The sequence below is a fragment of the Sinohyriopsis cumingii genome, chromosome 3, assembly GCF_028554795.1.
Source record: "Sinohyriopsis cumingii isolate HCF-2022 chromosome 3, ASM2855479v2, whole genome shotgun sequence".
Classification (NCBI taxonomy): Eukaryota; Metazoa; Mollusca; class Bivalvia; order Unionida; family Unionidae; genus Sinohyriopsis; species Sinohyriopsis cumingii.
Genome location: NC_142963.1, coordinates 93,046,801 through 93,071,514, shown reverse-complemented (window position 1 = coordinate 93,071,514; position 24,714 = coordinate 93,046,801). Strand labels below are relative to the sequence as shown.

At 37.2% G+C, this 24,714-nt stretch overlaps 1 protein-coding gene across 2 annotated transcripts in view; it reads left to right on the top strand.

Annotated features, from left to right (window-relative positions):
* Window positions 1–24,714, top strand: part of LOC149803290 (uncharacterized) — a 169,908-nt gene that overhangs the window by 67,263 nt on the left and 77,931 nt on the right. For both annotated transcript variants that reach the window (XM_089952978.1, XM_089952979.1), the window contains 2 exons: window positions 5,333–5,359; window positions 18,711–18,803. In XM_089952978.1, the coding sequence (XP_089809104.1) occupies window positions 5,333–5,359; window positions 18,711–18,803 (120 nt within the window). The remainder of the gene's footprint in view (window positions 1–5,332; window positions 5,360–18,710; window positions 18,804–24,714) is intronic.

Genomic DNA, 24,714 nt, shown 5'->3' with positions numbered 1-24,714 from the left:
GCTGATGTGGTAGTCTTGTATCTGAGTTCCTCAAATCAATTATTCATATTTTGCTGTCAGTAAACAGTCTTTAGGGCTGTAAACAAGGGAATAACTTATGGTGCCATCATGATAGAGAATTGGGTCTTTATTGCTTAAAATCACATTTCATCTTATGTAATTTTGTTATTTAATTTTTAAAAATGACCAAAATTTGTGTAGCACATATCTTTACAGAATGCTAGTGGAATGCGGTGGGTCTATCTCTCACCGGTCTTAAAGAAGACAATTATTGTTTCAGGATATGTATATTTTTAAGATTTTATGCAATATAAAAATATTGCCAGTATTTGCTTCCTTTTGGGTACAGATAATAATATTTCACACTGTTCTCAGCAACAACAACACTTAAGTAATAATGAGGTGACAGGTGTAACATATCTGATGATAAAAATAAAAAAGATTCAGAAGAGTTGAATTTTGTAAAGAATGAATACTTTTCTTTCTTTCTGGTATAAAATATGAAACAACAAACTGATATGGAAATTTATAATACAAATATGTGCAAGCATATGCCTTTCATAAACTGAATTGTACAAGCCTGCAAGAAGCACAAGCTTGCAAATGCTGGTTAGAAAATTGTCACAAATGGTGCCATGCATGTACAAGCTGGCACAAACTAACCAAGATTCATTTGCAAGTTTATTTTGATGATGCAAGCTTGCCACAACCTTGTGACAAGCTTGCAGCAAGCTAACAACAAGGATGCATTCTCTTTGTTTAATTTTATCGTTTGTCTTAGTAAGTGGTGTTGGGGTAAATATATCCTACCCAGTTTCGATTCCAGTTCATATCTTTCTCTTTCAGTCTATATTATTTCACAAGGCATGGGTAAATGTTGGCATAAAATACCCCGGAAATGACAGCTATCAGATTTTTCATCCTTAGGACAGCACAGTGTTCTATGGAAGGAACAAAGGTCCTGCTTTCTCTTTTTCATCTCAGGATGATCCCCACCATTGGCAGGAGTGGTTTAGGACACTTCCTGTTGTAGGGAAGTTGCCACCTCTCTGAGGGAGGGATCTGGAGCTCTTTTTTTTGTTTGGAAATTGTCTGCTAGGCCTGCCAACCCTTACGAAAATGTCCCTTAAAATAGGGATTTGTGGAATAAAAACAAAAACTACAGAAATAAGATTCTTGCAGTAAAATTGGGATAATGGTTCATCCATGTCTGATTTGGATGTGGGTTTCGTATAAGATTTAGTGGACTTTAATCAGGGAACCTGAATAACTTGATAGTAGTACCTCAGATGCTATAAACAGCACACATTTTTCATGCAAAGCATCTTCATGATCAAACTGTTGATTATAGAAATTTTATAAAATGGTGTCCATCAAATGATGTAAGGTGAAGACGAAAGGGGGAATAATCCTTTTAAAGTGTTAATAATCAGTACAGTAGAATAAAGAGCAATATTCAGGTTCATGTGAATAAAAAGAAGGGACACTGATAACATTTATTTGACATCACATGTCAGTTTAAATATGTCTCATGGCAGGAGATATTGCAATTGTCATATGCAGTTGAACAAGAATTCCAAGAATTGTCCTTGATCTGCCATAGTTTGTGCCCTTAATGTAATTTTTTTTAATATTGTGTGAAACTATTGAACCCACCATAGAAAGTGTTAACTATAACTGCTTCATTTATTTATAATTAAAAAATGTTTATAAACTCTCTAAATTCTTTGCCAGTTACCATTTTATGAACATGTCAAGATTTATCTATTTCTGCAAGTATGTCCATGGTTCGTGCCCCTGAAATAAATGCCACATGATGTGAAATTGGAATGTGACATTTAGGCCAACATGTTTAATTCAATCGTTTATTTATGTTCTGTATCATTAATATTTGCATCTGTAATGTATTTCAATTCTTTTACATGCATAAGAACTGCAGTTTAAAACATGATGACAGAGAACAAAATTAAAATACATTTTTTCTTTATTTTTCTTTGAAAGTTTCAAAAAAATTATCGTATTTACACAATCGGTTTGGTGGATTTTTTTACCTTTTTTTAAATATATTTTAAATATTTTATTAAAATTTTGATCCTGTAAAGTTGACTGTTTGATTCATTTTTCTGAACTTGGTATAAGAAGTGCATGTTATAGTAACCAAGCTTTTGCAGTCACAAAGATGTCTCTTTTAGGTTTCCGACTAATAAAAAGGTCCAGTAAACCAACACATGAACAGCGGCCTTGACTTAAACAGCTAACACTTACTCCCTACTAATTTTTCATAATTTGTATGGATGAAGCCCAAAAAATACTACATATTGTTCAGGCAAGACAACGGAAAACAGCCAAATCGGCAAAAAATTACATGTCTTAACGTTTTGTACCACTTCTAAAATTTCTTTTCATTAAAAAAAATGATCAGTGTAAAAAAAAAGTGCTTATGATTCTCATGAAAACTGGTAAACTGTATGCAGGCATCAAACGGAGCAATCTGCAGTTGTTTTTGAAAATGGCAGACCAGCATCATGTGATAAGAAAATTGAAAGAAGTGGTGTAAGTGAATTATATTTTTCAGTTGGTGGTGTATGTGAATCAAATTTTTCTGTTGCACATGGTGGTAGAAGTGATATAACAAGACGTGTTTGAGTGCAGATTGCACAAGAAATGGGCCAAAATAAAAGCAACAAATATGTCTCTAACCTCATTCTGTAAAGCACCATTGATGGATGTTAAAGAAATGCACATTATCCATGCTTAAGTGATGATGAGTGAGCTTTTGGCACAGTTAAACTTGCCATTGAAAGCTGCCAATTCATTAACCCAACATTGAATGAAAATGTTTCCTTATTGCTAAATTGCAGCAGGTATGAAATGTTTGAGAGATTCATGTATTAAAGAGTTTTATATTGATTTAGTGACATACTTTCTATCGGCATGTGATCTCATAAATGCCAAACTGCCATTGAATGAGCCAGTCCTGATGCATGCAGAAGTCATGAATGTTCAGCTGCATTCTGAAGTGTTGAGTTTTTCCTATTTCTTGGACAAGTCTCTGTGCTTATTCAGCGCAGATATGTCCAGAGATAGGTTATTTTAGCAGTTTGCATCCTACCAAATACACGAGGGACAGAATGGATGAAACATGGATCAAATTTGGAAAGTTGAAAGATGAAAACTGGCATTTGTTATTTGATGAATTGGCCATGGTTATGATGTGGATTCTCACAATACCTCACATTAGAGCTCATTTTGAAAGTGTTCTCTACAGTTAGAAAGCATACAGCTGATCAAAGAAGTAGCCTTAAAGATGAAACATTGGAACCCTTATTTGTACTGAAATCTAAACCTGGACATCTAGCAAACAGTATAATGATGTAAGTTTGTAAAGACTTAAGGGGGCTTATTAAAATTGTTTTAAGTGACACTTAAATATAGTCCTAGTGATAATCAATTCATATATTTTGTGTAAATGCACCATCTTCACATCACCTTCTCCAAAGATGGAGATAAGAAGGGATAGCTAGATCAAGAACTATGTCACTGTATGACAATGCATTTTTAATTCTGGTTGAACAAGCCCCATTTTCCCAGATCTCTGTCCAGAGGCTGTAGACAACAGGATTCTGTCCAGTTGTGAGGGACTTTCTGATGCATACACCTCAACCTTCTGCTGCTCTCACATTCAGTGATGGTGTAGAAGCTTACACAGAAGTTTTCTGAAGCCAGGAGACTGCCAGACAGCATAAGGGGTGGTCTGCCCCCTCTTCCGTGATTTGATCTGTTGATTGGCCTCCTGCTTTGAATTCAATTTGTTGAAGGGGGGATCTTTGTCCCAAGCAGTTTTACAGGCTGTTGGAGGCTGTTGCTAAGATGTCACAGCATGTACTTTTGATGTCCACTGCACTCACTTTGTAGTTTCACCATGTTAGAAATGCTACGTTTTGAGACTTACAAGGTTTTTCTGGATCACAGTACAAATGTTTTGAGGGCTGCCATGCTTTAATACAGAGATGCTCTTTGGAGATCTCATTTTTCCCCTCCTTGGCATTACAAGATTTGAGAGTTAAACAGCATCAGTCCCTGGCTGTAACTACAGACCTGTCAACCCAACCAAAAAGTGCTCAATCTGATCATGAGGAAGAAAGCAGTCAGGCTAGGGAGTTGCACCCTCTTATGCAAAGTCTCCCTCTCTGCAGTGTCCATGTAGGTTCTGACTAACTGTTAACTGAGGCTTAATCAGACCTCCCAGATGATATCAGTTGTCTTGAAAATCATGCAATTTTTCCTGGATGGACAACCATATTAGCATTAGATTTTCACCAGAAGACTTCTTATCAAGACTACTTGGTACTAAATGAAATTGGTACCAATCTGACAGCCAGTATGGTCACCATGGAAGCCTTCTTGAAGTTCTTGTTATTGCTCCACTTCACAAATATAAAAGTATACCAACATAGGTTTTTCATCCAAAGAGTAATTGGTCCTGAATGAAATAGTGCCAGTCTGACCTAAAATGTGGCAGCCACAATGAATATTCTGAAAATCTTGAAACTAATTCTCCATAATGGATGATAATATTATCTTGGGATTTTCAGCAAAAGTCTTCTAATTGACACTAGTTTGTCCTAAATGAAAATTTTCCCAATCTTTTATACAATGTGGCTGTCATATTGGCTGATTTAGAAATCTTGTCACCCAGGAATATCAGAGATGATTTCAAAACTGCAGTTAAAATAAGAAAATGAACTTATTTGGAATTTCTGGAATTTCATTTTAGACAGTAGAGTATTAGTCCCTTCAAGGGACTGTTGTTTATTCAGGTCCTCCAGTTACTGATTGGAAGAGGGAATGTTAAGCTTGGAATGGGTACTACCATCCTGGACAGAGATAATAATGAAATATTAGTAGGTTTTTATTACTTGACTAAAATTAGCTTTACCTCCCAAACACTAACTTGTGAGCTTGCATAGCTGAAAGACAAATAAGCTTGTATTTGGCATGTGACAAGTAAAACTGCAATAAGAAGTAAAATAAAAAAGACTGGTGAGTAAAGCTGTATGATAAAGATCTTCATTTGGCTTTATTAAGAGTAATACTTGCACATATTGATGAGATGGTTTGGCATCATATTTGCAGAGTTTTTCACTGCTTTTGTGTCTGCACTTCTGAATGTATTCTGAAGATATTGGTTGGGAACATTATTGTCATCAAACTTCTTGATAAGTTTAATTACAAGTGCCATCTGCACTTGTTCACTATATAAACTTACTTGTAAAATAATGCATTTGCTTGAAAAAAAATGCTCATTTTTTTAAAAATGTTTTTGTTTCAGGTCTTGATTCCGAAGGAGAATTTTCAGGTAAGTTGAGTACATAGTGTAAAATTCTAGAGGTGAAGGCATTAACCACCTAGTATTAAAAACTGTCAATTATAGTCTATTTTAGAACTGAAAATATAGGGAGAAAATTAACCCCCATGTTGGAAAAGTGGAAAGTTTCTAAACATAGGAGAGATTTAATAATGAAATAAAGGTAGAGCGTAAAATTGATTTTTCATTTTTCAAGCAATCAGTTGGCTTTCTTTGCCCAAGTATGTGTTCTAGAATAGGCCCCTGTGTATGTACAGTTTTCATAATATATATTCAACTTCGCTGTTGCTGGTTGATCTTTTGTTGAAATTAAATTTCATGCTACTTTGTTTGAAAAATTACCTATCTCTCTTTATTAAAGTTTAATGCTGATATGCAATCACTGGAAATATTTCTCCTTTACACAAAATGTCCTTAAGTACTGTTGACAAATGTCAACATTATGATCAGATCACAGTAGTAAAAGTTCATGAGTTGTCTGCTCAGAGCTGTCTCATAATACATTCTGTAGAATTTTAAATAGTTTTTCAACAGTCATTTTTACAATTTATTGTTACACCTGGCTAAGGATGTCATGGGGACATTTTGTGTGCTCGATTATCCTATAATGATCAAGATATGGGAATTCAATTTAGTTGACAGTGGTAGTTGTTAGGGGTTGGAAAATTTTCCATCATCTTACTAAAAGTGTAACACTGCAATTTTCACCATAGTTATATGGTAGATTTTGAGATTATGTTTGTATGATAGTAAATTTTTCATTCTTGACTAATACTAGTTTTTAGCTCAATGGCCTTAAAGGTCACCTGCCACCTATATTGTACAAACATGTGATATCATTATAGTTATAAACAAAACGCATTGGTTATGTAAGCACACCATAAAAATGTTTAATAAGACTTAAAACTCTGCTTTATAAAATGAAAAAATGATTCGGCAATCTCCGTAAACAATCGGTAGTTTCCGCGTGCCAAAACCGGATATGATGTACATTTATCCCTTCTATTCAACCCAGCCGTTCAAGTGCTTAATTTCCCCACGTAAATGTCTATGTGATATAGCATACGATCGTGCTTTTGTACTGCAAATATGGTGCACTGTGTTGCATATGGATGTAACCAAAATAGTGATGATGGGGAAAAGGCATTCTTTCTTTTTCCGAAAAACCATGTTTACCAGAAAAAAGTGTATTTAATCTGTGGGATCGAATAGGGGAGGGATGGGAAAGTTGTATCATTTATGCCGGATTATAGTGAATTTTGCCCGAAGACAATTCGGCCCATCTCGAAATACAATTTGGCCAAACTTAACAATAGTTTGTACGTTAATTTTCTTCAACAAAAGAGTAGATTCAATGTAAGATAGGTTTTAGGGGGGAAAAAACTAAATTTAAACAAACTATTTTGATATGCTTTGAAAGAAAATAATCATACTTCGTAACGTACATATTTATGAGAGAAAACACAAACTGACATATCTTGCTTGTTCTAATTAAAATATTTATATACATTTTTTATGCTAACAAATATATGCATCTGCACAACGACGTTCTCAGTTTAAGTCTTCCTGTCAAATTATCAATAATCATTTATAAAACAAAAATACGTAACAGATAATATTCTACATAATGCGTATAGATTTTGCAAAGGGTATTGTACAAGAGATATTATAACAAATATACTTAAGTTTAGGCTTCACGTTGTTAAACAGCTGCATACAACACATACTAGATTATTCATGAGAGAGGGAGAGAGAAGGGGGAAGAATAATGTTGAGCATTTTGTCAGTATTTAGTTGCTGCCATATGAAGCTCTTACCAGTTAATTTTATTGTTTTTATTTTTCAAGTTGTCTTTGTGTTTGCGTGAGTAAATTGAAAGCTTGTCATTACTTGTCAATATTGTCAATCATATTTCCTCCATTATTCCATACAAATTAGAAAGGAAACAATTTTGTGTTTAATTTGTACCCCCCCCCCTTCCCACACACACATACACACTCACGGTACAAAATAAATTGATAAACATAGACTTGTTTGAAAATTAAATGAAAGAAATTAATATTGCATTGTTATCATATATTCCTTCTGTTTTCATTATGCAAAAATAATTTTTTAAAAATATATGTCCACTAACTCCGTATTTGTGGCGGGTGCCGGCTTGCGTATGCATCCTTAGTGTAGTGTGTATCGCTTATGTCAAAAAACAAAATCGCAAATGAGACGAAAGTATCACCCAATTGCTTGAAGGCACCTGCCATTTACGCATGACAAGTTACTTATTGCAAACTGACCCAGATTGTATTCTATCCAGGTTAACTATAAGTCCGTATCTCGCAAACAAACCACCAAAAAAGAATCATTATTTTAAATTACATTCAATGTGAGTGCAAATGATAAAGTATTATTAAAGCAAGTTATTATTGTGTATAATATTTGCCCTGCAAAACATGAATTATGATTACATATGGCAAACAAATAGAAGCCCGGGTGATAAACACAGCTGGCATGGAGCAGTAAACTCATTGTTTGAACTTACCGACAGGATATCAAATACATAGGTTATTTTATTACAATGCAAACCAACCCCGGAAAATTCACTTTGGTATCTTTTAGTGTGCCGATTTTTTCTTCTGAAGTTGGCCGACAAAAGGAAGTCAAATTTGGTTCCTTTGGATTCTTTAAGTGTGCCGATTTCTTTCATCTTTTTTTTCAGTTTCATCTAAAATATTCCCTATCCGTAGTTTATAGTGTTTTATTTTTCAACAACAAGAAGCATGTACTTCGTCTTGTGGGGATAAATGTACGTCATTTCCGGTTGCGTCCTCTGTAGGTGGGAAATCGTAACTAAGGGGAAGTAACAGCTTTGTATACTTATATTTCGAGTAATTAAATTATTATTTCTTCTTTACCCTTGATAATTTTTTATTTATTTTTGTGCGAGTATAACTATTTTTAATCATGTAATGAAAATCTGATATAAATAGGAAAATGTTGGAGGATGCCGGTGACCTTTAAGACCAAGGAGTTTATGGTATGGTACTGCATCCATTTTGTGTCCATCTGTCATCAGTTGTCCATATTTCTGATGGATTTCAATCAAACATGATATTTGGGTTTATATGATCAAAATCTTGAATGAGTTCAATATTGAGCAATATCCATGCATACTAAGGAAGTGGTTTTGAACCTGAATGATTAACTTGTTATCACTCTGGACTCAATATTTCTGATCTAATTTTGATCAAATGCAGATTACATACTTACATCATTTAGATCTTGGGTAGAGCTTGCTAAAAAGAAAAATCCATGCATATTAACTGATCTTGCTTGTGATAAACAGAACTTGTTACCACTCAGGAGGCTGTGTTTCTGATCTGAATTTTATCAAACTTGTTATATATAGTTGTATCTTTAAGATTTTGGGCAAGTTTGATAATAAGTGAAATCCATGCATACTATTTAATTGATCTTGCATGTGAAAGGCTGAGTTTTATACAACTAGGAAGGCCATATTTCTGATCCAATTTGATAAGATCTGGAATATATGCTTTTGTCGGTAAGATCATGGATGAGTTCAGTAATGAGCAAGATGCATGCATACTAATTAGGTGATCTTGCATCTGCATGGCTAAGCTTGTTGCCACTCCAGAAGCCATATTTCTGATCCTGTCTTATTAGATTTGTAATATGGGTTCAGGTGCCATGCATAGTAATGAGATACTTTTGCATCCAATTGGCTGAGCTTGTTACCACACCATATATCTCAACTGACTTCAGACTTGGAATATATGTCTATATCATTAAGTTTTCGGATGGGTTTAGTAATGAAGGAAGATCCATTCATATTAATGAGGTAATTTTGCATGTGATTGTCATAGCTTGTTACCACTCTGGAGGCCATATTTCTGATACAGTATTTATCGGACTAAAATAATGGATGTGTTCTGTGTTCTGTAATAAGTGAGAAACACCTATATTAATAAGGTAATCTTGCATCTGTTTGAATGACCTTGTTACCATTTTGAGGGTCTAATTTGTTATTCAAATTTAATCAAACTGGAAGTATATGCTTATATCATTAAGATCTCAGATGAGTTTGATGAGAAAAATCTATTCATATTTGTCAACTTGTACATAAAAACCTGTCTTGAGAGGTGATAGTCAGTTTGTCTTGATATACCAGATTATTACATGTACAGATTTACTGATTATGTAGTGTTATGGCCTGTCATAACAGATCACCTTTTTTGAGAGACTACTACTTTGGCAGAAGGTGTGGTCTTTCAAGACAGGTTCGAATGTATCAGAATTGTAGAGATTGTTATCACTCTGAAAGTCATATTATTTTGTGATCTGGTTTTAATCAAACTTGGAGTATTTGCATCTAACATCAGTATCTTCAACTGTTTCAGTAATGAGCAAGATCAGTGCATATTAGTGAAAAGAAAGAGGTGATCTTGCATCTGATTGTCTGAGTATATTATCATCAACATCATAGATTACTTTGATTAGGGACTGCATTTCAACTCTGACCTTAATAATTAGAAATATTTTTATCAGGATATAGTAAAATGGTAAAATCAACATGATCTAACTTTGGAAGATAGTTTACTTAGCTTTTCTTATAATGCTGTATGAACCTGCTTGATGAAATGTTATGTAAGCCATATGAGCAATAACAAACCCAATAGGGCCTCTTGTTTACTTTTTAAAACTTAATTATTATTTTCCATTAGCATGGAAAATAGATTTTGATAGAAATAATATAATTTACCACCATTTATGATCGCTGCCAATAATATTAGTACAGTCCTACCCATTTATGTCGACATCCTCGGGCCCGAGGAAATATTGTCGACATAGGCAGACGTTGAGATAAATGTTGGGGGTGGGTAAATTAAATTTGTCAGTAAGGGGTGACCTGTCGTCAGTGAGTAGCATTTACACTTTGAGAAAACAAACAATGGAAATTTTGAGTACATGAAGACAAAACCAGTGTGAAATACACTTTTATATTGACATATTACATTTTGGTTACCTTTGTGTAATAAAATCCATAACAAAATATTGCATCGGTCACATCCTGATATGAAAAACATTCACTATGATATTCAATGTCGACATTAGCACATGGTTGTTATTTACATGCTTCAAGTACATGTACTTAAATTGGCCTAGAGTTTGGTTGTTGTTGTTGTAGGGTTTAATGCCATTTTTCAGCACACGATAGGCTATGCATCATGGCCAGTATTAATAGTGGAGGAAGAACACTGGAAAATCCCAGAAAGAACCACCAACCCATGAGAAGCTACTGGCAAGCTTTCTCACATATCCACATTAGCTGATTCCGAGACTCAAACCCATGCAGACAGAGGTGAGATTGCAGTGATCCGTAATGGAGAGCGCTTTAGACTACTCAGCCACTCGGGGCTCCAGAGTTTGGTTAGTCTGTTCACAGGGAAATGAAAACCTATCAACAAGTTGGTTTAAACAGTACATGTATTTAGTTACAGAAGTCATCGTGAAAAGTACATAAAAGTGAACAAGAGGTATAATAATAATAATGAGGACTTTGTACAGCGCCTAATCTTTAGAAGCTCTAAGCGCTTTACAACATTAGACAACACCTATAAGATAAGAAACATAATAATATTATTACAAAAACAAACAACATGGAATTAGAAAAACATTAAAAAATAAAAAACATGCTGAGAATATTTCAGGTAGGAAACATTATTAGGTCTTTAAGTTTGTTCTTGCAGTCGAAATGAGTGAGTTTTGAGAGCCTTCTTGAATGTGATCACTGTGTCTTTGTGTCTAAGTTCAGTGGGCAATTCATTCCACATTGCTGGGCCCTGGTATGCAAAAGAACGCTGTCCATATGACTTTGTTTTCATAGTGGGAATAATGAGTATACGATTGTCAGAAGAGGAGCGTAAGTATCTTGCTGGTGTGTACACATGGGTGAGGTCAGATAGGTATGTTGGACTAGAGTCCGACAGTGAAACGTAGCACAGAGAACAAATTTTGTGTTTGATTCAGGATCGAATGGATAGCCAGTGTAGGGTACAGAGCAGCGGGGAGGTGTGCTCTGATCGTGGTACACTAAGTATGATCTGAGCAGCTGTGTTTTGAACTTTTTGAAGTTTCTGGAGTAGATATTGAGATGAACCAGACAGAATTGAGTTACAATAGTCCAGTCTTGAAAGTACTAATGAACACACAAGTGTTTTAGTGGCATCAACTGAAAGATATTTGCGAATTGAGCTGATGCGTCTCAGCTCAAGATATGCAGCCTTGCATATGTTCATGACATATTGGTGCAATGTGAGAGTGCTGTCCAGAGTAACTGCTAGGTTTCATACTGATTGTGTGAATTTAATGTTGGCGTTGCTGATATTTATTGTTTGAGGTAAAGGATGTAAATGAGAAAGTCATTGTGTTGTGATCAGAATGGCATCAGTTTTATCATCATTCATCTGCAGCTTGTTACAAGTCATCCATATTTCACATCAGAAATGCACCTCTCTACACCTTGGATGGTAGCATCAACTCCAGTTGGGTGGCTAGATTTGTATATTTGGGTGTCATCAGCGTACAATTGGTGAGACACTGGATGATGATCTATGACACTTGAGAGTGACTGAGTGTACAGAATAAAGAGAACGGGTCCAAGAACAGACCCCTGTGGAACACCACGACATAGATCAACTGGGCTGGAGTGTATTCCATTTGCAGATACAATTTGTGTCCTGTTGACCAAGTAGGACTTGAACCACAGTAAGGCTGTATCATGAATGCCAAATACATGCTGGAGATGGTGAAGTCTATCATGGTCTATTGTGTCAAATGTTGCAGACAAATCAAGGAGGGTGAGGACTGTAATCTTTCCGCTATCCAACACAGAGAGAATGTCATTAACTACTTTTAGAAGAGTAGTTTCAGTACTGTGGCAAGGGTGATATGCAGATTGTACATTGCTAAAAAGACTATTTGAATTTAGATGAGATACAAGCTGGGATAGAACTGAATGGGAGATTAGAAACTGGGCGGTAGTTCTTTAAATCGTTATGGTCTAGTGTTAGTTTCTTCAGCAGAGGCTTTACAATGGCAGTTTTGAAAAATGATGGGAATTCCCCAGATGAGAGAGAGGTATTAATAACATCAGTTAGTGAAGGCAATACTGGATCTAAGCACTCAAGCAGCAGTGATGTTGGAATTGGATCAAGTTCACATGACTTTGGTGCACTCTTCATCAGGATTGTACGTACGAAATCCATAGAGACAGGTTAAAATGCTGCTAATGGTTGCCACTCAAATTCTGTATCCCAACTGTATGGTGATGATGAGACAATTGAAATTGTGGTGTCAAGCTTATCTCTAATGGTTTGTACTTTGTCACAGAAGAAATTTGCAAACATGTCCAGAAGGTCGACTGGAGAGAAGGTAGTTGGAAGTGGTGTAGATTTGTTCCTTGACATTAGCTTGTTAGTAATCTCGAAGAGCTCTTTGCAGCTGGAACTTTCCATGATCTTAGTAGTGTATTGGGCTGATTTCACTGCATGGACTATATTTGTGACATTCTTCTTAGCGACTTCATAGATTTGCTTATGAATAGTGAGTCTGGTGGAAAGCCAGAGCCTCTCAGCTTTACGGCGGTCTCTTTTAGCAGTGCGAAGCTGGTCCCTAACAGTGCTATACCATGGAGAACACTTTTGAATTGATACTCTGCACTTGGTAGCTGGGGCATGTTTGTCAAGTAATGAACGCAGACAGTTATCGAGTTGTTCTGCGGTAGGAGGTAAGCAAGTTGTTAGGTTAGCTTGGATGTCGTGCATTAGTTTGGTTCTATTTATCATACGGAGGTTTCTCTTAGTAGCAGATAAAGGTGGAGGGTTAGGGACTGATACGTCAAGATGGCATATAATGCAGAGGTGATCTGATGCAAGGCCATGGGATACCAGGGAGGACCGTAGAATGTTATCATCAGGTCTATGAAGAATCCAGTCTAAAATGTGACCATGTTTATGGGTGGGTTGGTTAACTGACTATTTGAGGTTGAAAACATTAATGGAATCTATGAGTTTTGATGTATTTGAGTTTCCGGGACAGTCAAAGTGAAAGTTGAAATCTCCAAGAATAATCAGGTTGCCACCTATCGAATTTCCATAGTCCAGGAGATTCGGAAACTGCTCCAAAAAGAGAGAGTCAGCCAGCTTGTTTTTTCTACTAGGAGGAGGGCGGTATAGGCAGAAATAATGGACTGACCTTTGCTCCATTGTGAGTGTGGTTTGGACTAGTTCAAACGATGTGTGGTCGAAATTGAATGTTCTGGTATAGTTAAGACGTTTTATCATGGAGTTCTTTGTGATGACAGCAGTTCCACCTCCACAAGAATTATGGGGGAACGACTTGATGGTGTAAGCAGTGGGTGTTAGATCCACACACTTGGGCTCATAGCCTGATGTTTTTAGCCATGTTTCTGTCAAGATAAATATGTCAACATTTTGGTTGTTGATAAAATTAACTATTTCTGTGCGCTTTTCTGGTGGTCCTACTGACTGGGCATCGATTAATGCAATGCGCAGAGGTATTTCTTGGATAGTTGACACAAAGCTTGATGAATTAATTGGGACTTGAATTAGGTTATCTAAATTAACGGTCGAAAGTTTTTTAAATGGTTGTGCCGAAATAAGGGAGTTAACTGGAATTCTTCCTGTTCTATGCTGGCCAGCTTTGAAACAACGTTTCTTTTTTTGCTTCTGTTTACATTTAGGTAATGATGAATGTAGTCCCAGTTCATTTAGTCTAGAGCACAATGTAGTGTGGAGAGCCAAGGAGTGAACATTTAAAGCAATTAATGAGGGTCCATCGAAAGCATAAACGGGTTGACTGGCAAGTATCACGTGATGGCGGCTTGTTCAAAAACAGTGGAGCAAGACAGCTGAGAAAAAGTCTAATTATTCTCATTTCCAAAACAAGGAGATGAAGAAACACATACGAATTTAACAGCCAATACATAATGAACACAATAACGAAGATGAAAACAGGCAACAAGCACAAATATCATGAAAACGGCACTAAAAACGGAACAGCTGCTTCAAGCCGGTTAAGCTATAGTGGCCATCTTGTTTCACTGGTATGCGGTTGATATGATTAGTGAAGGCATAATATTGTATACATTGACACATGCTAATGAGATATTAAAAGAAAATGATTCTTACAATGCAGTACTGTAGCAATGTCAGCTCAAGTGGTATACATTTAAAATATGTCCAAGAGATAACAAGTTACGAATTCTCTCAAAATACATATAGCAGTAAAAGATTTTAATGACAAATACATATACATGTATTTGAGAATATTATCTATAGCATAATCAGTGCATAAATTACAAGTTGTTAGCACAAGTGGGCATGGGAGATAACAACAGTACATGCATTTCTGAACTTCATACAACCTTCTTCTGTTTGAGCCTTGATAGTTGTTCTCTCTGGAGAAGATGCTGCAACTTTTCCAAGTGACTATGCGCTTCTTCTGATATTACCAATGAGTTTGATTGTGCAAAATATATTGTCAAATCATCGCACATTGAAAAGGCCTCTCTGCATGAAACACATGGCAAAGGTAGTGTTTCCGATTCATCATTAGCATCAGTTTCAATTATATTGTCTTCCATGCCATCTTGTGAAACATAATCCATTTTTACGACAGCAATGATGTCATCATCTGCTAGAGCTGCTTGTCATTGTTCCTTGTCATCTGTTTCAATAGCCATCCGAACAAACTCATCTATCAGAATTCCAATACCTTCATAGAAGCCATCTTCTTCAAGACTATGTGGGCTATCTGATGGAGAGAATCTGTAAAATTCCTTGTTTTCGGGAGAAAAAGTGTGCATAATGCAGTTCTGTATGGTCTCTGGCTTCACTAATCCTAAAGCTTTCCTCAGATTGTACAGAGCCCCAAGTAAATCTTCCTTAAATTCTTCTTGCTGATCAATCACAGCCAGCTTTTTGTGGGCGAGATGTTTTTGATAATGTAGTTTTAGATTCTGGATGATTCCTTGATCCATCAGCTGTTTGAGTGACGTGGTATTGGGTTGAAGAAAAATTAGTTGGATGTGTTGGAGATCATCCACATGTGGGTGTGCAGAACAGTTATGCACAAGCATTGTAAATTTTCTTCCTTGCACTTTCATTTTTCTGTCGAGTTTCCTTATCCACTCCATATAAATATCCGACATCATCCAAGCTTTTGTGTTCGCATAATAATCCACAAGATGATGTTGCACATTTTTAAAACAGCAAAGCTTCTTAGACTTGCCAATAACTAGAAGTGGCATTTTATCATTGCCAATCATGTTCGATGTGACTAGAACAGAGATGCTCTTTAGGCTGTTTCCCACCAATACATGGTTGACCTTTGATGCAGCATGTCTTGTCTGGAGTACAGTTAAAGAATAAAGAATAAAGCTGTTTAGTCCACATTGTATATATCCTCAGACTTATAATTCTGCAATATATCTTTAAGTTGGGCTTTCCATCCATCAAACTGGGATGTGTCAGATGAGTTGGCTTCTCCACAAATCCTTTTGTATCCAATGTTATAAGGAACTTTAAATCGATTGAACCAACCAGTTGTTGCAGCGAAGTTCTCCACACTAAGTTTTTTAGCAAATTCTCTTACTTTTTTGATGATAGTATCATGATCTATGGAAAAGGTGCAATGTGGGTTTCATTGAACCATTTTGCTGTGCCCTCCTGCACATGTTCAAATTTAACAGTCTTCTACTTCTTTTTTGGGGGAGCGCAGTTACCTTCAACATAGTCTTTCTTTATAGACTCAGCAGCTTTCATCCATCCTGACAGGGTGTTTTGTTTAAGAGAAAAAGTTTCACAGACGTCTTTGCGAGATGCTCTACTCTCAGCTTCCTTAACAGCCAGATATTTAGTTTCCAGAGGCTGTAAATTTAATCTGTGTTTTACGCTGCCGTAGGTAGCCATCGTAAATATAAATAAAGTTAAAAAGGAAACTTTCACAGCACAATAAACTTGTTTTAATCACCAATCACTTTGGAAAATGCTAGAATCGATCAGATTTCATTGCTGTTATTTAAGTAGCTGTGAGAGGCCAACTTCATAGGACCGAACAAAAGCCTGTTTTTTTTATCTGACCGTGACATTAAAGCCTGGTGGCAAGATCAACTAATTGTTGAATAAAGTACAGGTCAGAACTGGCCGCCTGCGGACATAAATTATTAGGCGGAAAAATTGAAGCCTGGCAGCAAGATCAACTAATTGTTGAACAGAGTATGGGTCGGAACTGGCAGCTGGTTGACATAAATGATCAGGGACAAAGGGCATCTGTCGACATGTACATTTATTTTTGTATCTAGACGTCAACGTAACTTGGTAAGCATGACAATTTTGGTAGTAATAGTAGACCAAGGACCAGGACTTTTTTTTGTTGTCAAAATTGTTGTTGTTGTGGGGTTTTTCAGCACACGATAGGCTGTACATGGCGGCCAGTATTAATGGTGGAGGAAGAACCCACGAAAACCCAGGAAAGAACTACCAACCCACGAGAAGCTTTCTCACATACCCACATTGGCTAAATCCGAGACTTGAACCGGCGTCGACAGAGGTGAGATGGCAGTGATACGTAACGGAGAGCACTTTAGACCACTCAGCCACTCGGGGCCCCTTTTTTCGAAATAGGCGGCTTGTCGACATAAGTGATGTGAATATAAATGGGTAGGACTGTAACTGGATAAGTTTTGGTTTAAGCAAAATAATTATATTATAACAAAATAAATGTTATTTCCTACATTAATGCATGAAATATTTCATTGTGTGGTACAAAAAATGTGATAGTTTAACAAGTGGCAAAATGACGGAAAGCAAATTTTTTTGGTAAATTATGTTTCTCTCAGAATACTTAGCATATTACATTAATGTTAGGAATAAAAGCCCCACTGCATCCCAAAGATGCTGCTTTCTTCCAGTTAAACCTGGAAAAGAGGACATAACCCCTCAAACCCTTTCATCATGGCTGATATGTGTAATATATATGGTGCAGTCTGATTTATAGCCAGAATAGAGTTGTCTCATGAAGATCTCTTTTCATGAAATAAGAGCAACCTCTACAAGCCGTGCCTTTCACTGCAATGTTTTTATCAAAGATATTGTCAAGATGCTTGCTTGGCATGCACAGTTAACCTTGTTGAGTTTTTATCTTTGAGTTTTGGCCACACAAAGACACACTCTTGATCTGGTAGGCCCAGTCTCAGTTGCACAAGACCACTTCGGTGGCTTAAGTGGTTAGAGCATCCGCCTCAGATGCTGGAGGTCGCTGGTTCCAACCCTGACCAAGTCATACCAAAGACTTATAAAATGGTCCTGATAGCTGTCTCACTTGGTGCTCAGCATTAAGAGGTTAGCGTTAGGTCTAGTTGGCATGGTGTCATAGTAATGTGACTGGGTGGGACATAATGCTACATGTCTGCGGCATGATGCCTCAGGGCTAGACATCACTATAAACTGCCTCACTGCAGACATCATAGTGATATGATTGACAAATTGTTAAAGCTTTCTTATAAATTTAAATCACATGCACAGCTGCACAAGTGGCTACCAGACGTAGCTGACATCAGCACAACCCCTGGACAAACATGCTGCACAGCTTTCACTGAATTTGCCAGCAACTTTTATGTGGTAAGAAGATCTAATTATTTCTTCTTTCCAGACATAATCCATCTTGCCTCTGGTTGTGCTGCTTGCAGTTAGGAGAGTAGGTTAACCATAACATGAGGAATTCAGTATTCTCCTCTTAAAGCTTACCTGGGTTAGGCAGGATGCTCAGCATTCCCTCTGCATATTACCTGTTCTCCTAACTTTAATATGATCATGGAATGTATTTGATGGAGAAAGAAAACTTTTTAATTAATTACATTTCTCATAGAATACTTACCTGATCACATCACATTAATACCTTCCTGATCTGCCTGCAGTGTGAGCATCCTTTAACATGATGCTCCACTCAGCTTTAAATTATCACCACCTGCAGGCAGTGAGGGGAGGTAATGGGCAAGAGTTGTTGCCCTTTATATATTATAGCCAGAAGGCTGAATTTTCATCTTTGGAAGGGATGGATTCAAGAGGTAGCAGGGCTTATATTCCTAATGCTAATGTGATCGGTTAAGTATTCTTGGAGAAACAGTTTACCAAAAATTCGCTTTCTTAAATCAATTTTGTAAATTAAAAAGGATAATAATAACAAGAGAATTTTGATTTATTGGTTTCATATTCTTTAATATGGATTTTTAAAATTTATTTTGTAGATAGCAGTTCATCAGAAAAAAAATCAAGAAGAACTAGTCGTTCTGGCTCAGCAGAGACTATTGCAACCAAAACAGTTATTACAACTGTCATTGGTAAGTACAACTTCATCAGTTTCTGAAAGGCATAATGATGGGTAGCACAAGGATAACTGTAAAGATGATCAGAGCCATGTCAGGTTTTCCATTATAACTGCTAAAATTGTGTGTTTTAGGCATTGATTATTCTCACTTAAAAGTCATTGTTATTGAAATTTACTTCTAGGTTATCTGAACTTGTGTTTATCATGCATTGTTCACACCATGGTTTTCACAGCCATGAAAAATTCTTGAATTTTGATGGCTTACCTTGAAAACTCCTTGAATTTCAATAAAGCTGGTTTTATCCCTGAAAAGTCCTTGGAGGCAATAACTGGCACACTAGTTCTTGTATTGTGCATCATCTGTCATCTAGTCTGTCAACATGTTCTATTCTCATCTGTTTCCCAAAAACAAACTTCTGGGCCTATTTTACCAAATATACATAAAGTATTTTTTTGTCAAGGTCCTTCATAGGGTTTCCATGTTGCTTAGAAAATGGAGGAAAATATGGAATAAGAATATATTTACTCCTAATCTGGTTAAGTGTAGTATTTTTGCAGAAATTGATCTTAGTCTGATGTTCTCAATGAGAGTAAGAGGGTGACAAATATCAGTCAGTATGCATGTCACTAGTTTCTAACCATCTAACCAGCACTGGATTATATTCGCTGTTCATTTAGTATCAGTCACTAAGCAGAGCATCAGGGCAACCTGCCCCCTCTGTATACAAGGTTGGGTTAATGCCCCCAACTACCCCATTCCCTGTTTCCATAGCAGTCAAATGGGGCTTGTGACACCAACCACCTGATCCGAGTCTGGAATGTCTTCTTTTGCCTACATAGCACTATGGATGAATTTCCTTACAGGCCATAGGCCCCTCCAGTTCCCTCCTTCAGTACTGAAGAAGGAGGTGGTGATGTGCTGCCACTCCTCTCCTTCTGCATCAAGCTGGTATTGCCAGTCCCTATCTCCAAGAAGAGAGATGGAAAGGGATAGATCTGTCTCACCCCATCATGAGAGACAGGATTCAGATGAGTTCATGTTGGACCCAATTACAGTGGAGCCTCGTTAACCTGGACTCCGTTTATCTGGAAACCTTGCTATCTGGACATAATTCAACAGGAACGGAATTCCTAAACATTAATTTGCTCCGTTAATCAAGAAATCCGCATTCCGGATCCAGAAATCAAAATCGGGGACCAAAGTGTAAAATTACTTTAAAACTTGTATTGATGATCCGGAAATAATCTGTCCAAAAATAAGAAAAATAGAAAAATCGTATATGAAAATACAGTCAGTCGGATAATACAGATTCATCTACGCAAATTTGGAGGTGTGCCAATGTATCAATCTCTGATTGTTAAAATTCTAGTGGTATGTTAAAGTTATCCATTAATCACGTGATCATGTGTGTGGAAAAACTAGGTAGCGAGACCATGTTGTAACCAGCGATTGTATAAACAATGTCTGTTTTAGCTAGTCGCCAACGGGGGTGTTAATAATTAAATAATCACACTGGGATCAAATTGTCCACGCTTTTTTACATAACATATGGTAAATAAATTAAGTGTGTTATTAAGCCTCTTTGTTGTTTACCAATTGTATGTGACAATCATAGTTTATTGATGGCTGTACAAATACAGTTAATTGATTTAAGCTGTGGACAGTATAGGGCTTCATATCAGAATAAAATGTGGACGTCAATTATCAGCTCATTAGCAACAATAACAGCTGTAAAATACGACTAATAGAAATGACTGCATTTCATTAGTTTACCGTAACGTGAGATTTCAGTTTGTATTCGTTGTACATCTTACATATATTATGGCGACACCATCAAGTAAGCGTAGACGACTAGAGATACCGGCCAGCATAAAAAAGATTTGCCAGCACAAAGATCACCCAAAAGCTACCATTCAAGATATACACCAGCATATTATGGCTTATTCATCCTTAGTCATTGGCATGTCAACAGTTGCGGACATCATAAAAAAAACACGGGCAAATGATTTTCCATACCTGCCGACTCAGCAGACCTAACTCGCGCTCGCCACACCAAATATCAACAAGTCGATGATGCCCGTCTTCTTGTGGTTCTCAGACATGTGGACCCACCACGCCGCCATCACCGATGAAATGCTCATTGCCAAGGCAAAGATACTCCGAGACCAACTCAGCACCACTGACTTTGCCTATTCACGTGGTTGGCTACAAAATTCCAAGAATTGGCAGGGCATCAAAGGCAAATTGTATGAGGGAGAAGCAGAGAGTGTCAACATGAATAAAGTGTTCATTGTCTAAACTTATGTTTACTGTACATGTATGTACAATCGCATGTTATAATAATATGAAATAAACACACATCAGTAGAAGTATTCATTAATTTATTTCAACCATTATTGAATATACAGTACAATTACAGCTAGCATATACATGTACATGTATACGGTGTGATGACATCGTAAAATAAAAATGTGCATGATTCAATTATCCGGAAAGCTCGTTAATCCGGACATATTCACTGGGAACGAATGTGTCCAGATTAACGAGGCTCCACTGTATATGGATTCATTCTTTTCCTCTAAATCAGCTTTTCTGCTGATTCCTCACTCAGTTTTGGGTGAAGGGCATAGCACAGAAGCTAGCACAAGGCAAAGAGGCATGCCAGAAAACAGGGGAGTTTGTCAGGACTTCACATTTGCCAAACTGGCCACTCTAGCCTCATACTCTAGATTCAAAAGCATTACAGATGGGCATATTGACAGGTACATGAACCCACCTTCCATGGTGGCAACCTTGCAGAAACTTCTGAAGGCTCTTTGCCAAGACAGTCAGAACTCAATCTTGATGTTGCTAGTGGAACTTCACATCCACAGAGATTCTTTGTTAGACAAACAAAGGTTTTGCTAGGCTTTGTCAAATCTACTTTATGAACGAAGTTTCCTTCGAGAACCATCACTCTTAAAACTATCACTTCTCTCCCTTAGCGTCGATGAGGAGGAGAACTTCATGTTTTATGTGTTGTAAAAGGCTTTTTACAGTTCAGTGGCAGTTATGAGTATGTTTCTTATCTTTGTCAGGTGTTTACATGAGAAAACAGCTTCCTTTGGAAGCCCCACTCTCTGTAGAGATCCATTCTCAGTCGTACTTGTGCTGGAGATGATAGGGACAGATTTTGATGCTTAGTTAGGGCATTGTGATTCTGTTTGGCCCTAACAGAAGAGGGAAAAAAAGAGTAGATATCACTTCCTATCTGTTAAGGGCTCTTCTGATATAAGGGCAGTTTATTCTTTTTGACTGGTGATGTATTATAGCTATTAAAATGGGGGAGGTGGGATATAAAACTAATTTGAATGTGATACTTGTCACTGTTACAAGATTCCCTCTTCCCGCCAGCTTTAATGGCCCAGGCTTAGTGTGGGTCCAATGCAGAGTGAAAGTATCCAGCTTGTGCTGATGACATGGTAACCAGACTGATTCTGGGTTCTCTCTATTCTGTGTTCTAGAGCATTCTTTGTATTGGAGGTTGGAATTGTGAATTCGGTCAAGGAAACCTTAGCATCCTGAAAGATAAGCAAGGCAGTAGTGACAGTGGGTATCACACTATCAAAATTAGCTTTACCTTCCTCAGCAAGACAATGGTGACAAGTTAGTATTACTCTACCCTACTCTCCCACCCAAAGGACTACATTATTATCAGCCTGACACCATTAAAGATATATTCAGGAAAAGCAATAGATAATGGAGACATCAGTCACAGTCAAGAATGACATGAGGGAGAACAACTCAGAAGTCTTCATAGACCTCTACGATTCAACTCTCCATCTTTCCTTCCCACAGGAAATTCATGCAATTTGGTCTGGGTAATTTCTTCTAATTTGGGGCTTTTTCCTTTAGCTGGCCTCCATTCCCAGAGCATTTGCCAGCATGATGGAAGTAATAGCAGCTTATTTGAGATGATTAAAGGTTCCCATCATCCAGTATTTTTACAACTGTTTGATTCTTAGAAAAATCGCTTTATTAAGAGATCTGTTACCTTGTTGGCAGACAGTGACTTGTCTGGGATTTATTTCCCAGCTAGAAGTCCAATCCAACTCCTCATAATTTAACTTCTGTGGGGATGAATTTCATTACATATAAAAGGGACAGTTTTGTTGTTGTTCGCCCAGAGTCATACATATATTGTTCTTTATCACAAGAATGTTTGAGAAGACTTTATTGTCTGCTCTCCTCTACCTCCTCCTGGGGACCCTGAATATGGCATTGTATCTAGTTCCCATATGAAGACTTCATATGAAACTGCTCTAGTTTTTGCTGCCAGCAAACTGTAAATCTTGCATGGATCCACATACATCTCTGATTTCATTAGGATCCCAAATCTGTCACTTCCTGAGTTAATGTCTAAATCAAGGCAGCAGTCTGGCTGTAGTTCATCTACATGCCCCAGAACCTTTCTATCTCCTATATCGTGATACCTGAGACTCAGGCTGGGATGCTTACCTAGAATCCAAGGGTTAGTCCTTTGGGGCCTTTGGTCTCAAGAGGCATCTTTTTTTTCACATCAACAACCTAGATGTGCAGGCCATTATCCCAATACTACAGATTGCATCAACTTCATAAGACACCATTGTGTTTCATACAGTTCCCATGGATAACAAGATGTTCATGGCATACTTGAGATGATGAGGAGGCCACTCGTGCCCTTATTGCTTAGCAACCTGGAACCTGTTTCAGAGGGCAGCTTTTTGGGGGATCACTGTCAGATCACCACATTCAGCTGTTGAGGAGGCTAATGGTAGACTTGTTTTGCAACAGCATTGAGCAGGATTCCACTCTATGTCTCACCATTTCTGGACCAGAGTGCACTTTACCACCTTTGAAATAGTTCCTCAAGTTCTCCACATCTTGACAGAGTCAGAACATTTACAACATGTTTCATCCAGATATTCCATTGTGGTCCTTACTGTTGTGATTAAATGATCTCCTTGATATGTTGATAGACATCTCAAGGGAGTTGCCACTGAGGAGGGATCTAGTTTCACAGTCTGTCTTGCGCAGCAATTATGATTCTCCTCCTTCAACCCTGACTGATATTCAACAATTGACCTAGATCAGTTTATAAGAATGGTTACAGATTGTATTGCCAAGGCGAGAATTCAATGGATCTCCAATGTTTATGATGCCAAGGAGAGCCTTCTGTACTTGATGCAATAGGCAACACATTGGTCTAATCTGTGCTCCATTTATTTTTATTTTTGACAAAAACGACTGCACCATTAAGAGCTATGAGAAGCCCTCTCCAGTTCCCATAACATCTTTTGGGTCTCTACCATTGGTCCCTCAGAGATCAGAAATGCCTAAGAAGAATTCTTAATGTGTTCTTTGGCATTGATCTTAACAACCTTATGAACCCTTGAATGGGGCTTTTTTGAGAACCTAAGTTTAAAGATGATCATCCTTCTTTTGATAGTTTCAGTGAGAAAAAGAATTGTAATTTGTGCATTATCTGTGACGATGCATTGCCTCTGTTTCAGTGGCAACTACAGTTGTCACCTTTCTTTGCCAGCCTGGCTTTCTGATCAAGATTTGGCTGCCATTAGTAGTGTCTGAACCAAATGACTCTATTGTCTAATCACATGAATGCTAGAGATAATGAAGATAAATAATTTGCCCAGCTAGAGTTTTCATTTCTTTCTGGCTAAATCAAAAGGGACTTTTATCCCTCTCAAAGGAACTTCTGATACTGGGTCAGCCACCATCTCAAAATGATTATTCTGTCAAAACTACTTATCGCTCTCACTGAAAGATCTTTATTTCATGAGAATCAAAGCCCATGAAGTTATTGATGTTGCCTCTTGGGCCATTATTAATCATTCTTGCCTGGAAGATGATTTTCAGGCTTCCACCTTTTTTTTGTTCAGTATCA